The following is a 21894-nucleotide window of genomic DNA, read 5'->3' as shown; positions in this document are numbered from 1 at the left end:
AACAAATTCAATTTCTTAAAAGGTGCAGTACCGCAGTTTATCGATTGACATGTATTAGTGACAAATACAGTAAGGTTAAACTAGGAGATTGCGGGGGGGGGGGGGGGGAAATAAGTATTTGAAATTATTTTTCTGGATATAGATCTTGGAAATATTTTTTTAACGTTCTAACCTGAAATGTAGGTTTGGTTGTACTGCTCGAAAAGCTCTTATCCTGCCCTTTTTTCCTAGTCGGTCATTTGAAAAGGAGGGATGTGCACAAATCTGATCAAAAAAGTCATCATTCACCCATAATTCATTTATTAAACACATCCTTTGTAGGACTGCGCTTTTATGTGCGGGGGAAGTTTCATTCCATAGCAGTGGTATGAATGGTATATGAACACCGTACTTTACCTTTTACTCCAAAAGTGGGTCCTTGCGAAGGTTGCCTCAGGCAAGCAAAAGAATTGACATTAGTGTGTGCTGTTAGAGCTTGCACCAGTCCAATGGTAACTGTGCTTTTCCCCTCTCCAAGGGGCGTGGGTGTTATTCTAAGGAAAGAAACGCAATATGATGAAACACTTTAGGACACTCAAATCCCGCACCACTGTGGGAAGATTACTCTAAGTAGAATCTAAAAAGAAAAGGTCAGCTTAGACCCGTGTGCATATATGGCTACTACAAACTTTTAACTTGAACTGGTTACGTCGTGCATTTAAACAATTCGGTGCGATACAAGACAAAAAAAAAAGAGAGACAATTATTTTGGCAAGAGTTCTGAGAACTATAATGGATTCAGATAGGAATTTTCATGCAACCATAGCGTCTATCCAGCTTCATGAATAAACTATCCATCATCATGCCTGTGGCAATGCAGCCTCTAGCTCCAATTTTGCTGTCATGAGAATTTCTATATGCTGATTGGAGAGGATGAAATAAATTGGATTCAGGGAGCATTAAAAGACAATGCAAGTCTTTGTTCAACATACTACTTACAGTTAAAAAAAAAGCACAAAGACAGTGCATGCACAAAAAGTATTGAAGACAGATCGTATACCTAATATACACAATACTATAACGCACCGTGGTTTAGAGCAGTAATCAATATCAGCAATCATTTTTCACGAGCAGCTGCCAAATTGAATTATTGTGGTTATGATTAACATAAAAACGAGGAGACATCATTCTGGGCAAATGTTTGGTGGGAAGGTTTAAAAAAAAAAAAAAAAACAACACAAAAATGTTTTTCTGTACAGGTTTACTATTCCAAGGAAGGGTATTAAGATGATTGATAACAACTTATTAAAGAAGAGCACAACTTGTTGGTCCATTAAAAGGTAACAAAATCATTTTTGTTCCGCCACTTTGAGTGAGCTGGGAAGAGGCAGCAAACCATATCGGGATGTCAATATCGGGATGACTGCTGGAAGATATTTAGATTTCAAATGCTGAAATTAAAATCCATATTGTATTCTTTGTATTAAAGCATGAGCTTTCCTCCAGATTACTATACCGATTTTTATTTTACTTGGAGCCCTGTTAGCTTGTGTAAGTTTTGAGCTCAGTTTATCTGCGGATAAAAGATCATTGTAGTTATGCATGAGCTTCTTCTCGTACAACCATCACGAACATGCATGATGGACCACCGAACAGCATAACAAACCTATAGGTGCCAATGTGCAAAGTGGGTTTGGGCCACAAGCACGTCATGTACAGTTCCAGACTTGTGTTACAAGAGTTTAAATTGGTACAAGTTTACATGTTCATATTGAAATTCAGGTCCTTTGTAAAGTCAAGAAAAATAAATATTGGAACAGTTCTGACGTTGAGAGCGATTTTGATAACTGAAAAGGACGATGCTTAAGAGTATGAATGATAATGCAGACAGTAGAACATTTTAGCCATGTGCTTACTTTACTACAACTTTGCTTCCCAGCCTCTGCAGAAGTTTCCCGGAAAACCAGGACTTTTATGAACATGATGACCATTTACCGTCCCTAACGTAAGATCTCTGAAATCCTCTGATCGCTACAAATTCAACTAAAATTAACTATATTCATTCAGCTTACCATTATTATTACATCATGATTACAAGCACCAACGTTGAGTGGGGCGGGGAGAGGGGGGGAGAGGAGAGACCGTAACAGCTGGGCGCAGTTTGCCCCCCCACCAAAAAAAACTTTGGCTCCTAAAAATTCTAGCTGGCTCTTAAGTTTAACATTTTTGTCCACCACTAACGAAGTAAATATGGTCCACAGTCTTTCTTGGACACGGGTCGCCATAATTATTGTGATAGCCATTGACATTTATTTTGGTTGGTCAAAGCCCCCAAAACAATCTTGTACTTTCACTTATGACCAAATGAAAGTATTCACACAAGAGAAAGACATCCCTAATCACCTGTGATTAACGCTGCAGATCCACTAGACATTATCTTAAATACCAACATTTCATTTGTCTCCTCATCCGGAATCACATACTTTATTGTGAACTCCTTCAATAGTTTACACTAGGAAATAAATCGATGTAACATGGGATCATTGTTTCCCTCCGTGCAGATGACCCATACTTCTAAGAATCAACATAGAAATAACATAATAATGAACTAAATAATGTGTCTTATTGGATGTGCACTGGGCCTTCTCCGTCTATTGTTGAGGTCCCTTTCCCAGTAGCACTCCAATATGCAAACAAATATATACATATATAATGCAGTGGGTTTGGGTTTTGAGCTTCCTAAGACTGTGTGTCAAATTGTAAATTGATTTTTTGGGGGGAGGTTTATAACCCCTCCTTAGTTTAAGCTCGCCCATTCCACCTCGATTTAATAAACAGGTCCACGTGTGAATGAGTAGTCTATAAAGAGATTTCTTCCCCTAGGAAAGAGGTACTGACCTTTCCTGTAGCAATAACCATGGGAAGTTTTTCTTTCTTCTTGCACTCAATATTTTTTAGATTAAAAAAAAACAAACTATATTTATTAGGGCACTACTGTTTTTTCAACCAGTGTTATCTGCACTGTAGCTTACACATACAGTGCTTCTAAATGTTAACCCCATTAATGCTGCATACTGTACATGCCACGCATCCCATGCTATCGACTATATCCTCGTTTTGATTCCGCTTTTCTCTATGCAGTGGAAGAAATACAAAAGGACACAGTATAAAATTGGTAGTGTAGGACCTGCTGATGGGGTCTTACCGTGACATGAATGCAGGCTTGAAATTGTCTTAAAGCTACCTGATGGCTTCACCCTCATGGTTATAAACTCTTTTATAATGAAAGGTAAGACCGATTACATATTCCCTACTATTTAACACTGTACCATCAAGAACAACTTATGCATTCTGATCCAAATTTGAAAGGCTATTTCATTTGTACGGCTGGATTCATAAAGCAAGATAAGTTTCGGTAGTGCTCGAAAGGTGGAAAAGTTTACTTCTTTAAATCCCCAACATGTAAGTGGAGTTTAGATGCATCTATACTTTAATTCATTTTAGGTTACAACCTTGTTCCTCAAGAAAATCTTTTGTCCTTTTAGAAAAAAAATATTTGGAATAAAGGAGTTATATTATAAAATTATAGAGCGTATAATAACATTGAATATAAAATAATATAATGTAATCTAATATTTTTTTTTCCAAAAGATCGTGAATTAAAACGAAAAGAAAATATAGGACTTCTCTGGTTTCTACAACAGTCCCTGGCAGAGCTCGGTATCTCAGGAACAAAAATATGGCACAAAGATACTAAAAACAAAGTTCAACAGGATAGGAAGGGCAGTTTTGTAATTTAAAAAAAAAATGTATGCTATGTTCAAGCAGCACAGACTACAGAAGAACAAGCTCATTCTCATTTTTTCGTAGTGCACATTCTTTCTCTGTTTTACAGCAGATAGCTGGTGTTGCAAGCATGATCTGTACAGAGCAGCCTGTATAGCTAAGAGGTTCCATGCAGATTCATGAAGGTACAATATACATTCCCAAAGAAAAGCCGTACGCCGTTTTAACTCCGGCTGTCCAAGAAAGGGATATTATTGCATTCAGACCCCTTTTAAAGCTCAAGCGAAAGAATCCATCACTAATTGGAAACATCTTATTCTTTCCAGTTGCTTTCAGACTAACATTTTTTTATTGGGAGATCTTTACACTAAAGATCTTTAAAAAAAAAAAAAAATTAAAATAGGGCCGATTTTTGCTAATTCAGACGCAGACCATTGCACTGATGTTCTGGTGCCTTATAATAAAAGCTAAAAATAAATAAATGGGGGTTTTAAAGGTCAAAATGGGCCGATTGTTGTCATGAACCCAGAATAGTGATATATTGTTATCCCATTATATTTGTCCCGCATTCTTGTGCCTGGGTTATGGATTCAACGGTGTAGGACATTTGGTCGCGATCGTTTCACCGTGGTAAAATCACCGCCGGCGCTTTGCCACGACTAACCCCGCTGACGGAACCTGCCGCCAGCCACTTCGCCGCTACGGTAAGTGCCTAAACCCCTTACCCTAAAACCCCCTACTCTAACCGCCAAAACCCGTTAAATTAACCCCCTACCCTAACCGCCAAAACCCTAACATTAACCCTCTACCCTAAACAGTAATACAAACCTTACCTAAGAAGCGGCCAATCGGCTACGGAGGATCCGTCTGCGGCCAAACGCCGACTGTGATTTGGTGGCGACAAAACGCCATGGATTTGAGAATGCCCACACACCTTGGTCTCTTGTGTGGCATTACCAGAGAACTTCTCCATTTTGGCTTTATTTTTGTTAAATAAATCATGACACGGTGTAATATGTCATGTGTTGCTGTTTATCTGTCACACTTGCCTCTGATCCGCGCGGAGACCGACTCAGGGAAGCACCACGGGGCAGAGTCATGCGCCCACGCACTGCCAGGGCAGTGCAGGCGCAGCGGCGTGATGGCGGAGCTCCGCGAGATGCATCGCGCACGCGCACGGGTTGCTCGGCAACCAGGAAGCAGGAGAACGTGAGGGAGCTGCTGGAGCCTCCCACAGGCGGAGACTTGCTGAGTAAACCGCATGACGTCATCACGTCTCGACGCGCATCGCGCACGCGCGCGGGTTGCCCGGCAACCAGACCTAGCATCAGGAAAGCCTAATTGCAAGCTGTTTTTGATCAGTGTCTCTCTGACACCATTGGTGGATCAGTACACACCCCTGCAAGGTAATTGGACCCTTCCCACATATATACCTGCTTCTGCCTGTCCTTGATTGCTGAGCATAAACTCCTGTTTATGCATTGTGCTCACCGCTGCTGTCTAGTTTTGTCTTGAACTTTGTCTGACCTGTTTGACCCTGCCTGTTACTTGGATTTCTACACTCTCCAGCACTTTGACCCCGGCTTCGTTACTCGACTACTCTACCTTCTATTACCCAGGACCTTGGCTACGAAACTCTACCTACCCGGACTCTCCAACCCTGGAACACGGCAAGTACCCTGACTACCCTGACCTCTCCAACCCTACGACGCGGTACGACTAGGACTACGCATTCCGGACAGGACTGCGTGGTTGTGGGTCGGTGCCTATCAATCCCCACCTCAGCCCCGCGGTCTTCCGTCCTGTTTGTGGTGAGCGCAGCGTGACAATATCTGAGTTTGTATTTACCTAAATTTAAGACCTGCTAAGGAACAGATGATTGTTATTATGTCCTGATATGTAAAACCATAGAATTCAAAGAGGGTGTACTTTCTTTTTCGCACAACTGTACGTACATCAAGTTCAACCTACACTATGCTGAATTTAGATGACAGGATACTTATCCTATATTTGTATGAACAGTATTCTGACCCAGAAGAAGGTCAACAAAAAACCCCAATGAAACATTATCCAACACTGTCTCATAAGCGGAAAAAAATAATTATATCCTGACTCCTAATATTGGCAATCAGATTACTCCCTGGACCTACATCATTCCCATGTTTACTTATTTGGTATATTCCTGTACACCTTTCCTTACTAAAAACATATCCAAACCTTTTTTTTAAACAAATCTATTGTATCTGCCATCACAGTCTCCATGGGTAATGAGTTCCACATAGTAACTGCCCTTACTGTAAAGAACCCTTTTCTTTGTTGCTGGTGAAATCTCCTTCCCTTCAACCTTAAGGGATCCCGTTAAGGGATGACCGTGTCATTTGCACTGCCCTTGGGATGAATAGTTCTATTGATAGCTCCTTGTATTAAACTTGAATATATTTATATAGTTATCATATCCCCCTTTGTGGTAAAGGCTAATGAAGACTATTGAAAGATACAGGCCTCCCTACTTAGGCTGAGTCCCCGGTGGCCGTGCACGTGACGGCATGCGTGCCGCACACAAAGTACAGCCCTCTATGGGGCAGGCACTTGTCGGCATGTGTGTGTGTGTGTGCACAAAGCGCGATGGCGCGACCGCTGGAATGGAAAACAAGAGTTTTGTCTTTTACGCGCGGCGACGCGGTCACATGGTTGACTAGCAATTAATGGTAGTATATTGGTAGGGAAGGGGGAATGGTAACCTCTGCTCAGTTGAATGTCATAAGTTGTTAATAAGTAAGAAATGGTGCTGTGCTAGTAGCACTCTATAACTCAGAGTGGGTGGATTGAAGTTATTAAAAATATTTTATTACCCTATCTACCCTAGCTACCCAGCTACCTGAACATGCTCCTCACCCCTACCACATGCAGTACCTATCACCTGAGATCAGACTCCAAAAGACTATTCATGGTCCCAAGACTCAACAAAGTATCCGGCCGTTTCTCCTTCTCTTACCGTGCACCCCAAAACTGGAACAACCTACCAGAGACTCTCACATCCACCACCAGCTTAAGTTCTTTCAAATCTAAGACTGTCTCACACTTTAACCTGGTCTGTAACTGTTTCATACGCTCATAATATATATTTTCTTTAACTGTGCATGCAATGTCTTGTATATAAAGTATACCTTGTTCATTTATGTAACTGTATTTGTAACCATGTATTATTTTGTTTTACTCTGTGCCCAGGACATACTTGAAAACGAGAGGTAACTCTCAATGTATTACTTCCTGGTAAAATATTTTATAAATAAATAAAAATAAATAATCTATTTTAACCAATGGAAGTGCAGGTAACTTGTGCATGTGAAGTCATGGCTGCGACCCCCCACCCCCCCTGTGCAACCCATCACTACCGCTAGACCGCAGCTTAAATTGGTGCTCCGACGCACGCGTGCACGCAGTGACTGGGGCCATAGCCATAGCCCATACTGACCTGCAAAAGGGTCTTCTCTTTCTCATAACTTTCCAATATACAGTAGTCTGATGGACTGAGAGATCACTTGTGGAAATATCGATCTATATCTATCTGAATCCAGATTGCAACACATCTCAATTGCAGATATTTCAATGCAATAGATCGTAGCTGGAATAGACATTCTCAGGCACCCCAATCCTGCTAGGAGGCAACACACTTTCGTACGAGCAGAATTTAGCCATCATGAGAGATATCATTTGGAATATTTCAAACGTTATTCAAATAAAATAATTTTTCAATAGATGCACAATGTCCGGTATTCGCCTTAATCAATAATAAGAATACTGTACATTTGCGTACATACTGCCGAAATTAGCGGGGATGGAACCAGGGGGTCTCCAGAGCTGAACCCCATTTCTGCGCCGAAGAACCCCTGCTTTCGGAGATACTCACCTCCGTAGGGAGTGTCGGTGACCGCTCCGATGGCTGGATTCACATAATGGCAGAGTTTCTAAGCTGCCACGCCTTGCGGGCCAATAGGAAGCTGTGACATCATCAGGTGCGGCTTCCTATTGGCTCGTGGGATGTGGGAGCTTTAAACTTTCCCGAGCTACCGTAACGCCATTTGGATGTAAGTATCTCAGGAACCAGGGGGTCCCTGGAGCTGAAATTAACGGGGTTCAGCTCTGGAGACCTCCTGCTTCAAACCGGTGTTAAAAAAAATGAATTAACAAAATTGCAAGAAAAATCGTCCGCTAGGATTGCTCTTTTAAGCAGGGCAGCCGCTCACAGAAATATACGTATATATATTTATTTTTCCCACAGACAGGAGCTGTTTGGCACTGCAACTAAACAGCAGTCATCAAATAACATCTTTGCCATCTAACAATGATAAAAATACTAATCAAGTGCCTTGTAGCAGTTTCCTAGAAACTACCATCATACAGCTGCACCCTTCATCCCGGTTCATACAGAAGGCACATCCTAATGAAAATTACACAGCCAGAAGAAGGCCATAGGAGAAACTGAACAACTGGATCATTTAACAATATAACATGTAAGGGATGAATGAAGGGAGAAATATGACCAATGCCGTGTACATTCTTACCCAGCCACTAAGACATATTTTCCATCTGGCTGCTCCTTTAACCTTTCCAGCAGAGACAGACGTACTTTGGCTTTGCTTCGGCCATAGACTTCAATTTCATCTGCAAGCAATCCTATCTCCTTGGCAAGCACATCGACAGCTTTTGGACGCTGTCCTCGGGAAATCTCGATATCACTGGAAAAATGAAAACAAAACAGAGCTCTCATCTTAGGTGGTCGACACTACAAAATAAACATTATATATGTCCATGAAATGTTTGTGAATCGACTGTATAACCCTGTTCTTTTAATGTAACAATGTATTTTTTTATAACTCTGTACCCAGGACATACTTGAAAACGAGAGGTATCTCTCAATGTATTACTTCCTGGTAAAATATTTTTATAAATAAATAAAAATGAACAAAGGTCCAGTTGTTATGGGCAAGTAGACCTTTCCCATCAAGCTTTCATCATTAGGAAGCAAACCGTTATAACTACAGTATCCAGTATGAGCGGAAAAAAATGCAGGAAGGCGAAAAGTGGAAGATCATTCAAGCGCAAATCAATAAAAAAGGGGTTTAATAAACAAAAATGGAGTTACACATAACGTGAGCACAAAACTCTGACGCGTTTCGCTCCTTGCAGGTAACTTTGTCAAAGAGTTTCTGGCCAAAGTACCCAGGCGATCTTAAATTGCTAATGCTTGTATCTGATAGGACTATATCAATACAGGTGCACTATATAGTGCACACCCGATGCATACTAATCAGGACTCAAGCTCCTATCACACAGAAGGAAGGAGCAGAGTATACTATAATCCTTGGGAACCAGGAGACATTTACAAATACAAACAACACAGTACAAAAATGTATAGATGCAGCCACCAGTATTTGATCACTTGCCTTGGAAAGTCTGGGGCAATCTCCCAATAAACTGCAATATTTCTGTGAGATTTCTGCAGCCAGATTAATGGCCCATCGGATTAACACAGCGGGGGTCCATGCAGTCCCATGCAAACTGAACGGGACTGCTAGGAAACCTGCTGTGTTAATCTGATGGGTCATTAGTCTGGCAGCAGAATCTCAAAGAAATGTTGAGGCATTTACTGTGAGATGCCTCAGTTTTTACCCAGGCAAGTGATCGGATACTGGTGGCTACATCTGTACATGTGATAAATAAATATAATGTGCCCCACAATCACAAAACATTGTGTGGACAGTAAAAATAATGATAAAACCAATGAACTCAGTGGTGTGTAAACAGATAAACAACAACTGTTAATGTAACCTAAATTCCTTATGTATATAATACATTTAATATATTTAATTAATTCAATAACATACTAACCTAACCTATATAAAGAAGTAGATATATGGATGAAAAATGTAAACCAAACTGTATCTGATGATAAAGTAAATAAATATAGATACAATATAATGATCCATTATATATATATATATATATATATATATATATATATATATATATATATATATATATGTAAGTATCTATTAATCAATTTAATCTTTAATATAATAATTAAATATAACTAAAAATAAAGAATCACACACATTAATAATATAAACAAATCACACTAAAATCAGATGCAAGTATATAACAACCACTCTAAATGTATAATAGAGCAACCATATACAAGATATTGAACAACATATAAATATATAGATTGAATGAAAAATGTATCCATTGTACATGAAAATGTGTACAGAATTAAACACACCTAGAACAGCGCTGAGCAAACTTTTTGGGAGCCGCAGTGTTCGCGCCCCCTCTCCCGATGGCTCAGCGTCAAATGACGTCGCAGGTCATGTAACGTCACGTGACCCCACCGTGTCATTTGCCGCGTGTTGCCATGGCGACGCATCGTCGAAGACCAGGATGGCTGCAGGTGAGTTACAGAGGCCTCGCCCGGCATTTAAATTAAATGCCTCGGGGAAGAGTGTGGGGCCTCAATAACCGCCCGCGCCCCCCCTACAAATTCTCCCGCCCCAGTTTGCGCACCGCTGCCCTAGAACATATTGCGGCAGTGGAATAGGGAGCTGATCGATTGTACTTATCACCTATTCCAGAAGTCAAGAGTGGAAATAAATCAGGGGGGGAATGTACATAAACACACACACACACACACACAACCATGTGTGTTTCTTGGCAAAGATGTGGTGTTTCTTTTTGTAAAGCAAACATGTCCCTAACCAGGCATTTACTGTAAGTAATAAACATGTTAGTGGAAAAAAACCTCACAGAAAGAAATATTTCCATGTTAATACATTTCTAAGGACAATATGGATCACATCTCAAAACCTGTCTTTTCAGATGTTTTTTTTGGCTAGGGTGACCAGAAGTACATTACAGGCCACTAGAAAAGTTAATGAAAGTAGCTGCACATTGTTTTGGTGATAATATAGTGAATATTACATAATTTTTTAAAGCTTAGCCTTAACTGTGGACAAGTGGCCTAGTCTTTGCCATCTTCTTGCTCAGCAAATTTGTAATTTTGTTTTTATCTTTTTTTGTGTGTATTTTAAACCCTATAATACGCAGTGTGGAGAAAGTGTTTTTACTAACCACTGATGAAATGTATATGCTTTCTAATTTTCCAGGTACATCACTAGTAGTCCTAATAGAAAATGGTTCAGCCCCTCCGCATTATGTTATTGATGCGCGCTGGAAAATCAAATAGTGATGACTTCCAGCGATCGCGACCAATCCGTCGCGCCGCGCTTACTATAATCGCACACGACGGCGGCAATGCATTTGTTTTGCCGTGACGTTGCTGTCACCGGCACTATAACCGCAGCCTTAAGGAGCGCTAAGGCTCTGCATCATTTTTTTTAATCTTTAGTTAGTTCAATAGCAGACCTCGCTCAGGACATGCGTGAGGATGATCTGTTTTAGACAAACCTTTTGGCACTGTAGCCTAATAAGCCTGTAAATGAATCTTTAAATAGTTTGTGAACTTTACTACTTTGTTTTTCATAATATATGAATGTGCACTTGGTTGTATACACAAGAATAACACCTATGATAAACAAATTTGATTGTGCTTTATTTTTCATATTTTCGTTTAATATTTTGTGTGCAGATGTTTTGTTTTGTTGACCACCGTACAAACGTGTAAATATATATTAGATGCATATCCTTCCCTCAAATCCTTCTCACGGACTCAAAGTAGCGGTAAGGAGGAAACAAGAGTTCAGGAACACCAGTGCTGTTTAACCATTCTATGAAAGCTTCAATATACCCAATGTATTTTATATACACACACACACACACCAAGACATTAGGAAGAAAAAGGAATCAAAATCAACAATGAATACCAGTCACCTACGATTTGCAGATGGCATTGTTATTTTTGTCAAAAGTCCAGAAGACCTCCAGCAACAAATTGGAGAACTCACTGAAAGAAAGTGGGCCTACACATGAACCTCTGCAAGACCGAAGCGATGTTCCACAAATGTGTCAAGTCTGCAAATATCAAAATAAATGGAATAGAACTATAAGTCGACGACGGTCTACCTTGGCCGGCAAATAACAATGGATGGAACCTTTTGAATGAAATCAATAGAATGAAGACTGAATTGAGCGCGTTTGGAAGAAACAAGACAAGATTTCAAGGTGAACCTTTCACTGTGCCTCAAAAAGAAAGTGTTTGAGCCGTGTATTCTGCCTGTGCTGATGTATGGAAGTGAAACGTGGACGCTAAATGCGAAGATAATTCAGAAGCTTTAGACAACGCTAGGAAGTATGGAGAGATATATGCTGGGTATTACCCAAAGAGACAGGAAAAAGAATGAATGGGTTCGAAAACAAACAAAAGTCTGCGACATGATCACAAGGGTGATGAAATGGCAGTGGGCCGGACAGATCGCAAGAAGAAATGATCGCAAGAAGAAATGATAATCGTTGGACAAAGATGGCACTCGACTGGATTTCGAGAGCGATTAAAAGACCAAGACAACAGCCAAAAGTAAGATGGGAGGATGAAATCAGAAAATGTGTTGGAGCAACATAGAGAAGAGAGGTTTGCAACCACAATACATGGAATATCATTTGGGAGGCCTTTATCCAGCAGTGGATCGACAAGGGCTGAAGATGTATATGTATGTCTTTATTTATAAAGCGCCATTAAATGTACATAGAGCTTCACAGTAGTAACCGTGACAATCATATGAATAACAAATAATACAAATAACAGGATGGGAATAAGTGCTTCAGACATATAAGTAACATTTCAGAAGAGGAGTCCCTGCTCCGAAGAGCTTACAATCTAATTGGTTGGTAGGAAGAACGTACAGAGACAGTAGGAGGGCATTCTGGTAAGTGCGTCTGCAGGGGGCCAAGCTTTATGTATCATTTGTATAGTATTGGCCACGGTGCTACTCATATGCTTCTTTAAGCAAGTGTGTCTTAAGGTGGATCTTAAAGGTGGATAGAGAGGGTGCTAGTCGGGTACTGAGGGGAAGGGCATTCCAGAGGTGTGGGGCAGTCAGTGAGAAAGGTTTAAGGCGGGAGAGGGCTTTAGATACAAAAGGGGTAGAGAGAAGCACCCTTGAGCAGAACACAAGAGTCGGGATGGTGCATAGCGAGAAATTAGGGCTGAGATGTAAGGAGGTGCAGAAGAGTGTAAAGCTTTAAAAATGAGGAGAAGTATGAAGTGCGAGCTGTGATAGGAAGCCAGGAGCATAATTTCAGCAGGGGAGATGCTGAGACAGATTTAGGAAAGAGTAAAGTGATTCTGGCAGCAGCGTTTAGGATAGCTTGTAGGGGAGACAGGTGAGAGGCAGGAAGGCTGGACAGCAGGAGGTTACAGTAATCGAAATGGGAGAGAATGAGGGCCTGAGTCAGAGTTTTAGCAGTCGAGCAACAGAGGAAAGGGCGTATCTTTGTAATATTGCGGAGCAAAAAGCGACAGGTTTTAGCCACGTTTTGAATGTGAGAGGAGAATGTGAGAGGAGTCGAGTGTGACCCGTAGACAGCATGCTTGGGCTACTGGGTGAATGATAGTACTTCCAATAGTAATATGGAAGGAAGTAGTAGGGCCAGGTTTGGGATGAAATATGAGGAGATCTATTTTTGCAATGTGCAAGTTTAAGTTGGCGGAGGGCCAACCAGGATGGTATCGCAGAGAGACATTCAGAAACTTTGGTCTGTTCAGCAGGTGTAAGGTCAGGGGTTGAAAAGAAAATTTGTGTGTCGCCAGCATAGAAGTGATATTTAAATCCAAGAGTTGTCATTAGGTAGAGAAAGTTTGTACAGAGAAAAGAGAAGAGGTCCCAGGATAGAGCCCTGGGGTTCTCCCACAGAGAGATCGATAGAGGAGGAGGAGGTGTTAGCAGAAGAGACACTGAAAGTACGGTGGGAGAGGTAAGAGGAGATCCAGGATAGAGCTTTGTTACGAATACCAAGAGTATGAAGAATGTGAAGGAGAAGAGGGTGCACGGTGTCAAATGCTGCAGAGAGGTCGAGTAATATAGTAATATGAGCAGAGTGTAATGACCTCTGTCTTTGGCAGCATGGAGGTCATTAGTTATTTTAGTAAGGGCTGTTTCAGTGGAGTGAGCAGTGCGGAAGCCAGATTATAGTGGGTCTAGGAGAGAATAGGTGTTGAGAAAATGGAGCCAGCGAGAGAATACAAGACGTTCAAGGAGTTTAGAGGCAAAAGGCAGGAGGGAGACAGGTCGATAGTTAAGAAAGACAGGTAGGGTCAAGCGTGCTGTATTTGAGTAAAAACAGATGATTAAATGTAAATAGGAAAGATAGAGAGAACATGGATAGTTCTTTGTGCATAAAACCCAGCAAGATTTCTTAACACGTATTAGAATTTGGGGAGAGGTAGAGGACATACAAGGACTCTATTATGAACACCAATATACTGTTAGGTTATTAAGCAATTGTCTCAGTAAAATGAAGAGACATACATACTGTACATACATTCTTCATAAGGGTTCAAACAAGATGGATTTTTTATCAAATAATTGTCCGACACACCTGTTTGACTAATTATGGCATTAGACTGGCTTTCAAAGGCACAAAGAAAAAAGTTGCAATTACCTGCAGTACTTTGTGTCTACATACAAGCTATCAGTATTCTCACAGATGATAGACCTGTGGTTGTCAACCCTAATTTGTGGAACAATTTAGAGATCATTAATATTCCCTGGTTAATGGGGGTGGTTTAGTGGTAATATTACTGCCTGTGAGGCAGGTGAGGGACACAAGAAAATATTTAGGTATGCAGACAGCTTACAAACCATAAAGAAAATGTAAAAAACCTCTCAGCTGCCCCTATTACCTTGGGGAAGGAGCTTCAACTCCCTTTGAATCAGCTGCCAAACAATTAGATTGCTGCACAGGGCAGAGATCATAAGATTATGAACAATGCAGCATTATAGAAAAAATATACATTATTGTTAATGTCAGTTCTTGTCACTGTGTCAAAATTGGAAAAAGTATAGTTTATAGTGTGTGTGTGTGTGCACAAAGTCATAAATATAAGCATCCTGGCTATAGCTGAACTTTCCCATCCTAGTATAAACAACATGTGTATATACAATATATGCAAGTAACGCCAGCGGGAATAAATCTTTGCAATAAAAATGTAGAACGGAAAATGCTGTTAAATATAATCTCCATAAAAACTGCCATATTGTAAAATATTCATTACTTAATATGATATAATGCAGAATATAATTTGAAAGACTTCTCTTAGACACATTCCCACTGTGGTCTTCTTATCCCGCATTGAAGCAGAAAAAAAAAAAAAAAAGACTACATTACATTTATATCCTAATATTTTGTATTAGCAAAGATACAGGTCCATATTTACCAAGTGGTGTAATCCCAGAAGACTCCTCCTGTTGGTGGAAGACATTGAATGGACAGTAAGGTGGTTTCCGGTGCAGTAAGGAGTCTTATGGAATAGCACCGCTCTGCAATTTAAATATGAGCCGCAATGTAAAGAGATCTCGTTTTGATGTTCATTTTGGAAGGGCACAAGGAAATAAAGCAACTTCCCAAAGATCTCAGTCTAAGTGGCCCAGGCAGGAATCAAAGCCACAGTTGGTTTCTTGAAGGGTGACACATTTCCCCAACTTACATACACTCACTACACAGGTGAAGTATAGGTTACAATACTGGAATAAAGTGTGCTGTATTTAACTGCAAGATATGATGGACAAGTACTGGCAAAATAAGGGAGGTGAAGCTGGATAGGTTACAGTGTACTGTATCTAACAACAATTATAGAACAGCTATGCAATTGATTATGGGTCAGTGTAGAATTGCATTGAAAGTTAAACATAATTTAATCCAAAACAGGATTGCATTCAGAAGGGTTGCTCCAGTCAAAATCCCATCAGAAGAATGTTCTGGAATCTTGTGCTGGAGGACATCCTTGTGTTTACTCAACCTGAGATGTGAAATGCATTCATGATGTACTGTACAGTAATTTGTGATTTAATGACTAACCCAGGTAGGGATAATTTATGGGTCAGAGAACTCCAGCTCTGCATTTCCAAAGTAAGTTGGGTCGACCTATAATATATCTTTGATGTCGTTTTTTTTTTCTCCATACTGGTATATACCAATTAAATCTCTGCCATACTGAACTCATATATTAACCAATGAATTTACTCTCATGGAACGCCACTCAGTTTAGCAGAGTTACAAAACCACTTCTGTAATTCTTTTTTTCCTATCAGAAAAAAGAAAAGATTGTGATATCTTGGAATGACTGGTTTTGTTGGAATTTTTTTCTGTGCTATAGTACATACATACACACACGTTTTCAAAATATATTAATTTTTTTAATACTAAATTAACTACAATACTACACGCACACACAAACAACGTACATTTGATATATACACACACAAACACTATACATATGCACACACAAATAAACATGAACACCTACATACATAAGAACTCATCAGTTATTATAGTTTGCACAAATGCATACAACATGTAAGAGGGATACAGAAAGGACATCTGCAATATGACATTGTGGCATATGTGACAAATGGGGCTCGTTCACCAATATTACTCCTGTCACACACTCTTCCAAGTATGCAACATGATATACTGTATAAACTACTGACACCAAGTCATGCCCAGTCTGTTTACATGACTGCTTCACAAGGAGAGGCATCCAATGAATTGTTATAGCACATTTTATAGCTCAATATCCCAAGCCAAGAAGGACCATTTGCATCCTTGATCTGTGTTGTGTAAATAAAAACTGTCAAAAGCTGTTATGGCTGTAGAAATAAAGGGGCAGTTTATTTGTTACCTGTAAATGGAAACAGAGCAATGAGGTAATAACAGTGCAGTATGCTCCTATATATTACTGCTTCTCAACTATCCCCCTACCCACAACAAGGAGTCTGTATCCACACAATCCAATGGGGGAGACAGATAATCGCACGGGAGCCAGCTCCACAGCAACAACAACAAAAAAGGACATTTGTAAACAATTTGCAATAGGGTTCCCTAAAAAGATAATCTAATCCTTAAAAGTACAGGTTTCACTTATTTAATTCCTGTGTTAAAGAATGTTTGTATTCTTCTTGTCCGTTTCATTTTTAAATCTGGTATACTTCTTTCAGCTAATTATGCAGCCATCGTTAACCAAACAACCCCCCCCCCCCCAAAAAAAACCCATTGTACATACAGTTAAACCAGTTCAATCACAAGAGATTAGTTAAAGATAGAACAACACTCCAAAGCATTTAGTTATTATGGATACATTAAATGTTTATAAATAATTAAACATACTTATTGCTGTCTGATTCGTTAAAAACAAGGGGGCTCAACTCCGGTCCTCAAGCCCTTCTAACAGGTCAGGTTTTCAGGATATCCATGCGTCAGCACTGGTAGCTCAAATCAGTCCCTACATCAGCACCGGCGGCTCAATCAGAGTCTCAGTCTGCAACTGAGCCTTTAATGGAGTCACCTGTGCTGAAGCTGGGATATCCTGACCTGCTGGGGGGGCTGGGCTGGAGTTGAGCGCCCCTGCGTTAAAACAATGTGCTAATCCCCTTACTTATCATGTCACTCCTTAGTTCCCTTTGGTCCTAAATGAGACTGCCCCTTTAAGTTCATCGAATGTTGCATAGAGCAGATTAACACGAATACGTTTTATTACTACACCTTTCACATTTGGAATTGGTGTTAAATGAAGGTTTACAAGTGCAACCGTGAATTCACATTTTTCTGTTATGGCAAAGGATTCAAGTTAAAATCTTTAAAACAGAAGCTACCCCTCCCTACCAAGCGACTTCCTACTGGCCCGCGTGACAGTCCTGATGAAGGATGGACACTAGGACTGAAAAAAACGAATGTCGAAAACAACGTATTGTTCAGAAGTGGGAGCAGCTTGATCAACACGGTTATGCAATCCCACAGTGGCACGCTCGTCTTCGGGCGTGCGTTTCAGCAGGACGACATTCTGAACACACACTTTGAACTCAAACGTTCTAGTAATCTTAGTGTTTCAGATTAGATTACAACAGTTTAACACATTTACGAGCTACAAAGGAAAAACTTGGCCCTACCGCAGTGTAGCTGGTACTTGTTGACATAATACAGTGACGTCAATTTGGTTATCAGTTGATTGTCTACATTGTGCTTCTTACATAGTGTTAATCTACATAAACAGACCCACAATTGGGCACAGTTTCATGCGGATTGAGAAAGAAATACAGTATAGAAGATGTGATGAAAAACTATAAGGGTCCCTTTTTTCACTGAACACGGTGTGTACACACACACACACACACACACACACACACACACACACACACACACACATTTTGGAGGGTGAAAAAAACAGCAGGTTAGGTGTGTCTGCTTAATTCCTCCAACATTTTTTTTGCTGTACTGTAAGTAAAGTAACTGTACTTTAATTCTCCTTCCAAGCCTCAACTTGAAGGGCTAAATTAGTTGATCATCATATACTTGTAACTGAATCTGTGTTATGGAAATTAAATACGAAATGCTAATATGACAACACTGTTCGGAAGACCTCTTGTAACAGCACCCTTTGATTGATTGCAATTGTGTTCCTAGACACACACGGACATACTTGCAGGAAATTACAAGGACCTATTTTCTGTAACCAGTGCTAGAATAAATTTAATTACTAGTCAAGAAAAGCTTATTTAAGGCATGGGACAATTTTACTGCATATACTGGAAGCTACTAATTCACTTATAGCCTATTGAGAAAGAAATGGAAAAAAAAGGGAGTACGTAATATACAGATGGTATCCAAGCTTGACCAGCACACCACAGTCTGAGAATGGCCATCAATTAGTAACGGCAAATGCATAAAAACATTTTTTTTTTAAATACAGACCTCAATTACTAACATGGGAGAAATGGAAAATCAGAATTAGCAGGAGAATTGTAAATAATATTGAAGTGTCATTAACTTCAGTTTGGTATTCTGTATTTCAGAAAACTATAGGCCAATGTTCCCCAATCCTTCTGATCTGTGAACCCCCCCCCCCCCCCCTGGCTAGAACCCACATATGTACTGGACTGATGAGCTATCACCTACAAATTTGGCCTAGCTGGAGTTCCCAAAGAGACAGTTGAGAAATAATGATATAGACATACAGTATATCATTGATATAGCTCAATTATAGATGAATATAATTTATATGAAGATCTAGGTTCGCTCTGGATTCTGAATTAAGGAAACTGATCAGTTTTAATCAAGGCTATGTTTTGGGGGGAGGGAGGAATTACTACGTCCAGGCAGTTTTCTTCAATAAAGTGATTATGAAATGATTAGGAATGCAATACTAACAGGTAGAGTATAAACGATTTTCTACCACATTTGTTTATTTAAAGCTGAACGATTTAGTGTGTGTGTGAGATAGAGAGATAGAGAATAATCTTTTAAGGATTCTTGAGCTTTTTTCCCCCCTACAAAAACACCACTGAAGCACTGAAATAGGTCATACCTTGGTACTGGTGAAAGCGGCTGAAGTTTGAGGCAGTGGAGGTTCCACTTCTTATACTGCTGTGCTTGAATCCATCTTCTACTGCTCTCTGCCAGGTTCTGCTCATAAAGACACAAAACGCTTTATCAAAACCAAATAATTATAGGACGTGATTGGTTAAAAAAAAAAAAAAAAAAAAAAAGGAAGATAAAACAAGATTATAGATTAGCCTCAAGAGAACAAAAAAACAAAACAAATTATGCACAAACCATCATTTAGAGCGGCGTTCTCAAACCTCTGCTCAGGGCCGTGACCAGAGCAAGCTTCTGAGGTAACCACCAAACATTCTATTCATATGCAAATTCGGATCATTCACCTGAGAGTAAGTGATTTGGTTACTCTTGGTACCTAGTGTGGCGGCGGTTGTCCCAAGGGAGAGATTTACAAGATCACAATAATTTCAGCACACACCATCTTTTTATAATAACCAATACCAACCTCCATTCTTAGGGCAGCTGCGAGTGGTCCTACTCCTTGGCCAGCAATCCCATCGCTGTATTGTGCATCAGAGCCCCCTGCATGAAGAACAGATGAATTAAAGATGTTAATTGGAGAACAATTCTCCAAGTACAACATATAATAAAGTCTAGAAGTAAATCCATACTCTCATTGATATGTTCTTACCCAGAATCCTTTGCACGTGCTGTCTAATATGAGGGAGAACTGGAGAGGCTATAGCTAGCCATCTTTGAGGTATTTCAAGGTCTCTACAATAGATCAGTATGATGTAGGACTGAATTATAAATAAAGTATTTGCATGCACTGAAATGTTAAAACCAACCATTACTTTGTTTCTTAAAGTACAACCATGGACCAAGCCAGACCGCTGATCACTGTGAAATAGTGTACCTATATAATAAGCTTTTGTTTGCTTAGCGGAAAATCAGGTTGTTGTTGTCCTTACTTGGAAAATTGTGTCAATATATTAAATAGCACACAAGGCTTCACCATTTAATTATATAATAAAAAATGCAATAAATGACTTACAGATCTGTAAAACCTGATGGGCTTTTTAGCCTCTCTCTCTACAGTTCAGAGGTCCTACTGAATCTGTATATTTTTATATCTCCAAACATGTATGCAGCATTTTACAACACAGATTTTGGAATACAGGGAAGGGAAATAAAATACATTGCACCAGACATGCAAGTAAAATCAATAGGAGAGGTGCATACACGTACAAAGCATGCAGAGGCGTACATACAGATGCAGCCACCAGTATCCGATCACTTGCCTTGGAAAATCTGGGGCAATCTCACAATAAACTGCAATATTTCTGTGAGATTAACACAAAGGGAGGTCCCTGCAGTCCCATTCAAACTGAATGGGACTGCAGGGACCCCGGGTGTTAATCCGATGGGCCATTAGTCTGGCAGCAGAATCTCACAGAAATGTTGAGGCATTTAGTTTTTACCCAGGCAAGTGATCGGATACTGATGGCTGCATCTGTGGCTCTATTAGTGTAAACGCTTTTTTTATTTTTGACAATTCCTCTGTAGTAATCATGCTCACAAGAATGTTAGGATCAACAGCTCAGTATAATAATAATACAATTCCAAATGAAGGAGGCATATTTAGGACCCGACTGGCAGACTGTTTAAAGCTAAGGCATATCCTTTGCTCTGCTTCACCGCGAGTCTGTAATGCATACAAGCTCCTACTCTGTGTAATGAAGAGCGTGCTGACATCACTCAACGCATTTTGTTGTTGTGAGACTTCCTCTACATTAAAGCGGTCAATGGTGCCCAACTCCTGAGTGTGAGAACGGGCATCAAAAACACTTGAGATTTGCGCAAGAACCCCTCACCACAGGAGCAAGGGAACCGGCATCAGCTGACGGGCGGAGTTGTGGTCGGAGGGGGCAGGAATATCACTCGAGGGGCAGGGTTGTTCCCCAAAGGACCAACTTATGCCATTCCGTAGCGATGGTTATAGTGTTGCGGACGGTGTTTAGTATGGTCTCAGGGTCTGCTGGCAGCTTGAACATTACCTCATGCTGCGTGAGAGAGAGGAGTAATGCGTGTAATTCACCCAGTTTGATTGAGTCTCGACTGAGCTGTTACATGACTTGAAATTTGACCTTCATTAACCAGGAGCTCTGGGCATAAAAATTGTATATTTATTTAAAAAAAAAAAAAAAAGTATTTTATTTTAAATCAGCGAGTCTTTACTGACACATACGAGATTACAATTACAATTAAAAAAAGTCACTGGGAGTGGACATATTTCGACTTGTGTTACACAATAGTGGAAGAACTCCTGGTTCGTAATGTAATATAAAGTTCAAAAGAGAGGAGCAATGAAGTGTAGATTTATGGAATACCAGAGAGAAAGATAACCCATTTGTCATGATAATATCATGATGTAAGTATTTTAACCAATCTGGTACTTCAGGGGTTAACGTTGGTTACAAACATACAAGGTTTGTTTTTATGGCCCATCAAGGCAGGTCTGGGTTGTATAGGACTGAGGTTCTTTCAAGTAAGCATCTGCTTTGCCAGAGATGGGAATAAAATATGGCCTCCCTGACACTAGAGACGAACAAAACGGTTTAAAGG

General features: G+C 40.1%; 1 protein-coding gene across 1 annotated transcript in view; it reads right to left on the bottom strand.

Annotated features, from left to right (window-relative positions):
- Positions 1-21894, bottom strand: part of MTHFD1L (methylenetetrahydrofolate dehydrogenase (NADP+ dependent) 1 like) — a 336871-nt gene that overhangs the window by 228588 nt on the left and 86389 nt on the right. Inside the window, exons 9-12 of the mRNA XM_075596571.1 lie at positions 19775-19851; positions 19298-19395; positions 8331-8504; positions 397-533 (exon numbers count right to left, since the gene is read on the bottom strand). Coding sequence (XP_075452686.1) covers positions 397-533; positions 8331-8504; positions 19298-19395; positions 19775-19851 — 486 coding nt within the window. The remainder of the gene's footprint in view (positions 1-396; positions 534-8330; positions 8505-19297; positions 19396-19774; positions 19852-21894) is intronic.

Source organism: Ascaphus truei, chromosome 4, assembly GCF_040206685.1.
Source record: "Ascaphus truei isolate aAscTru1 chromosome 4, aAscTru1.hap1, whole genome shotgun sequence".
NCBI lineage: Eukaryota > Metazoa > Chordata > Amphibia > Anura > Ascaphidae > Ascaphus > Ascaphus truei.
This window is presented reverse-complemented; position numbering and strand designations above follow the sequence as displayed.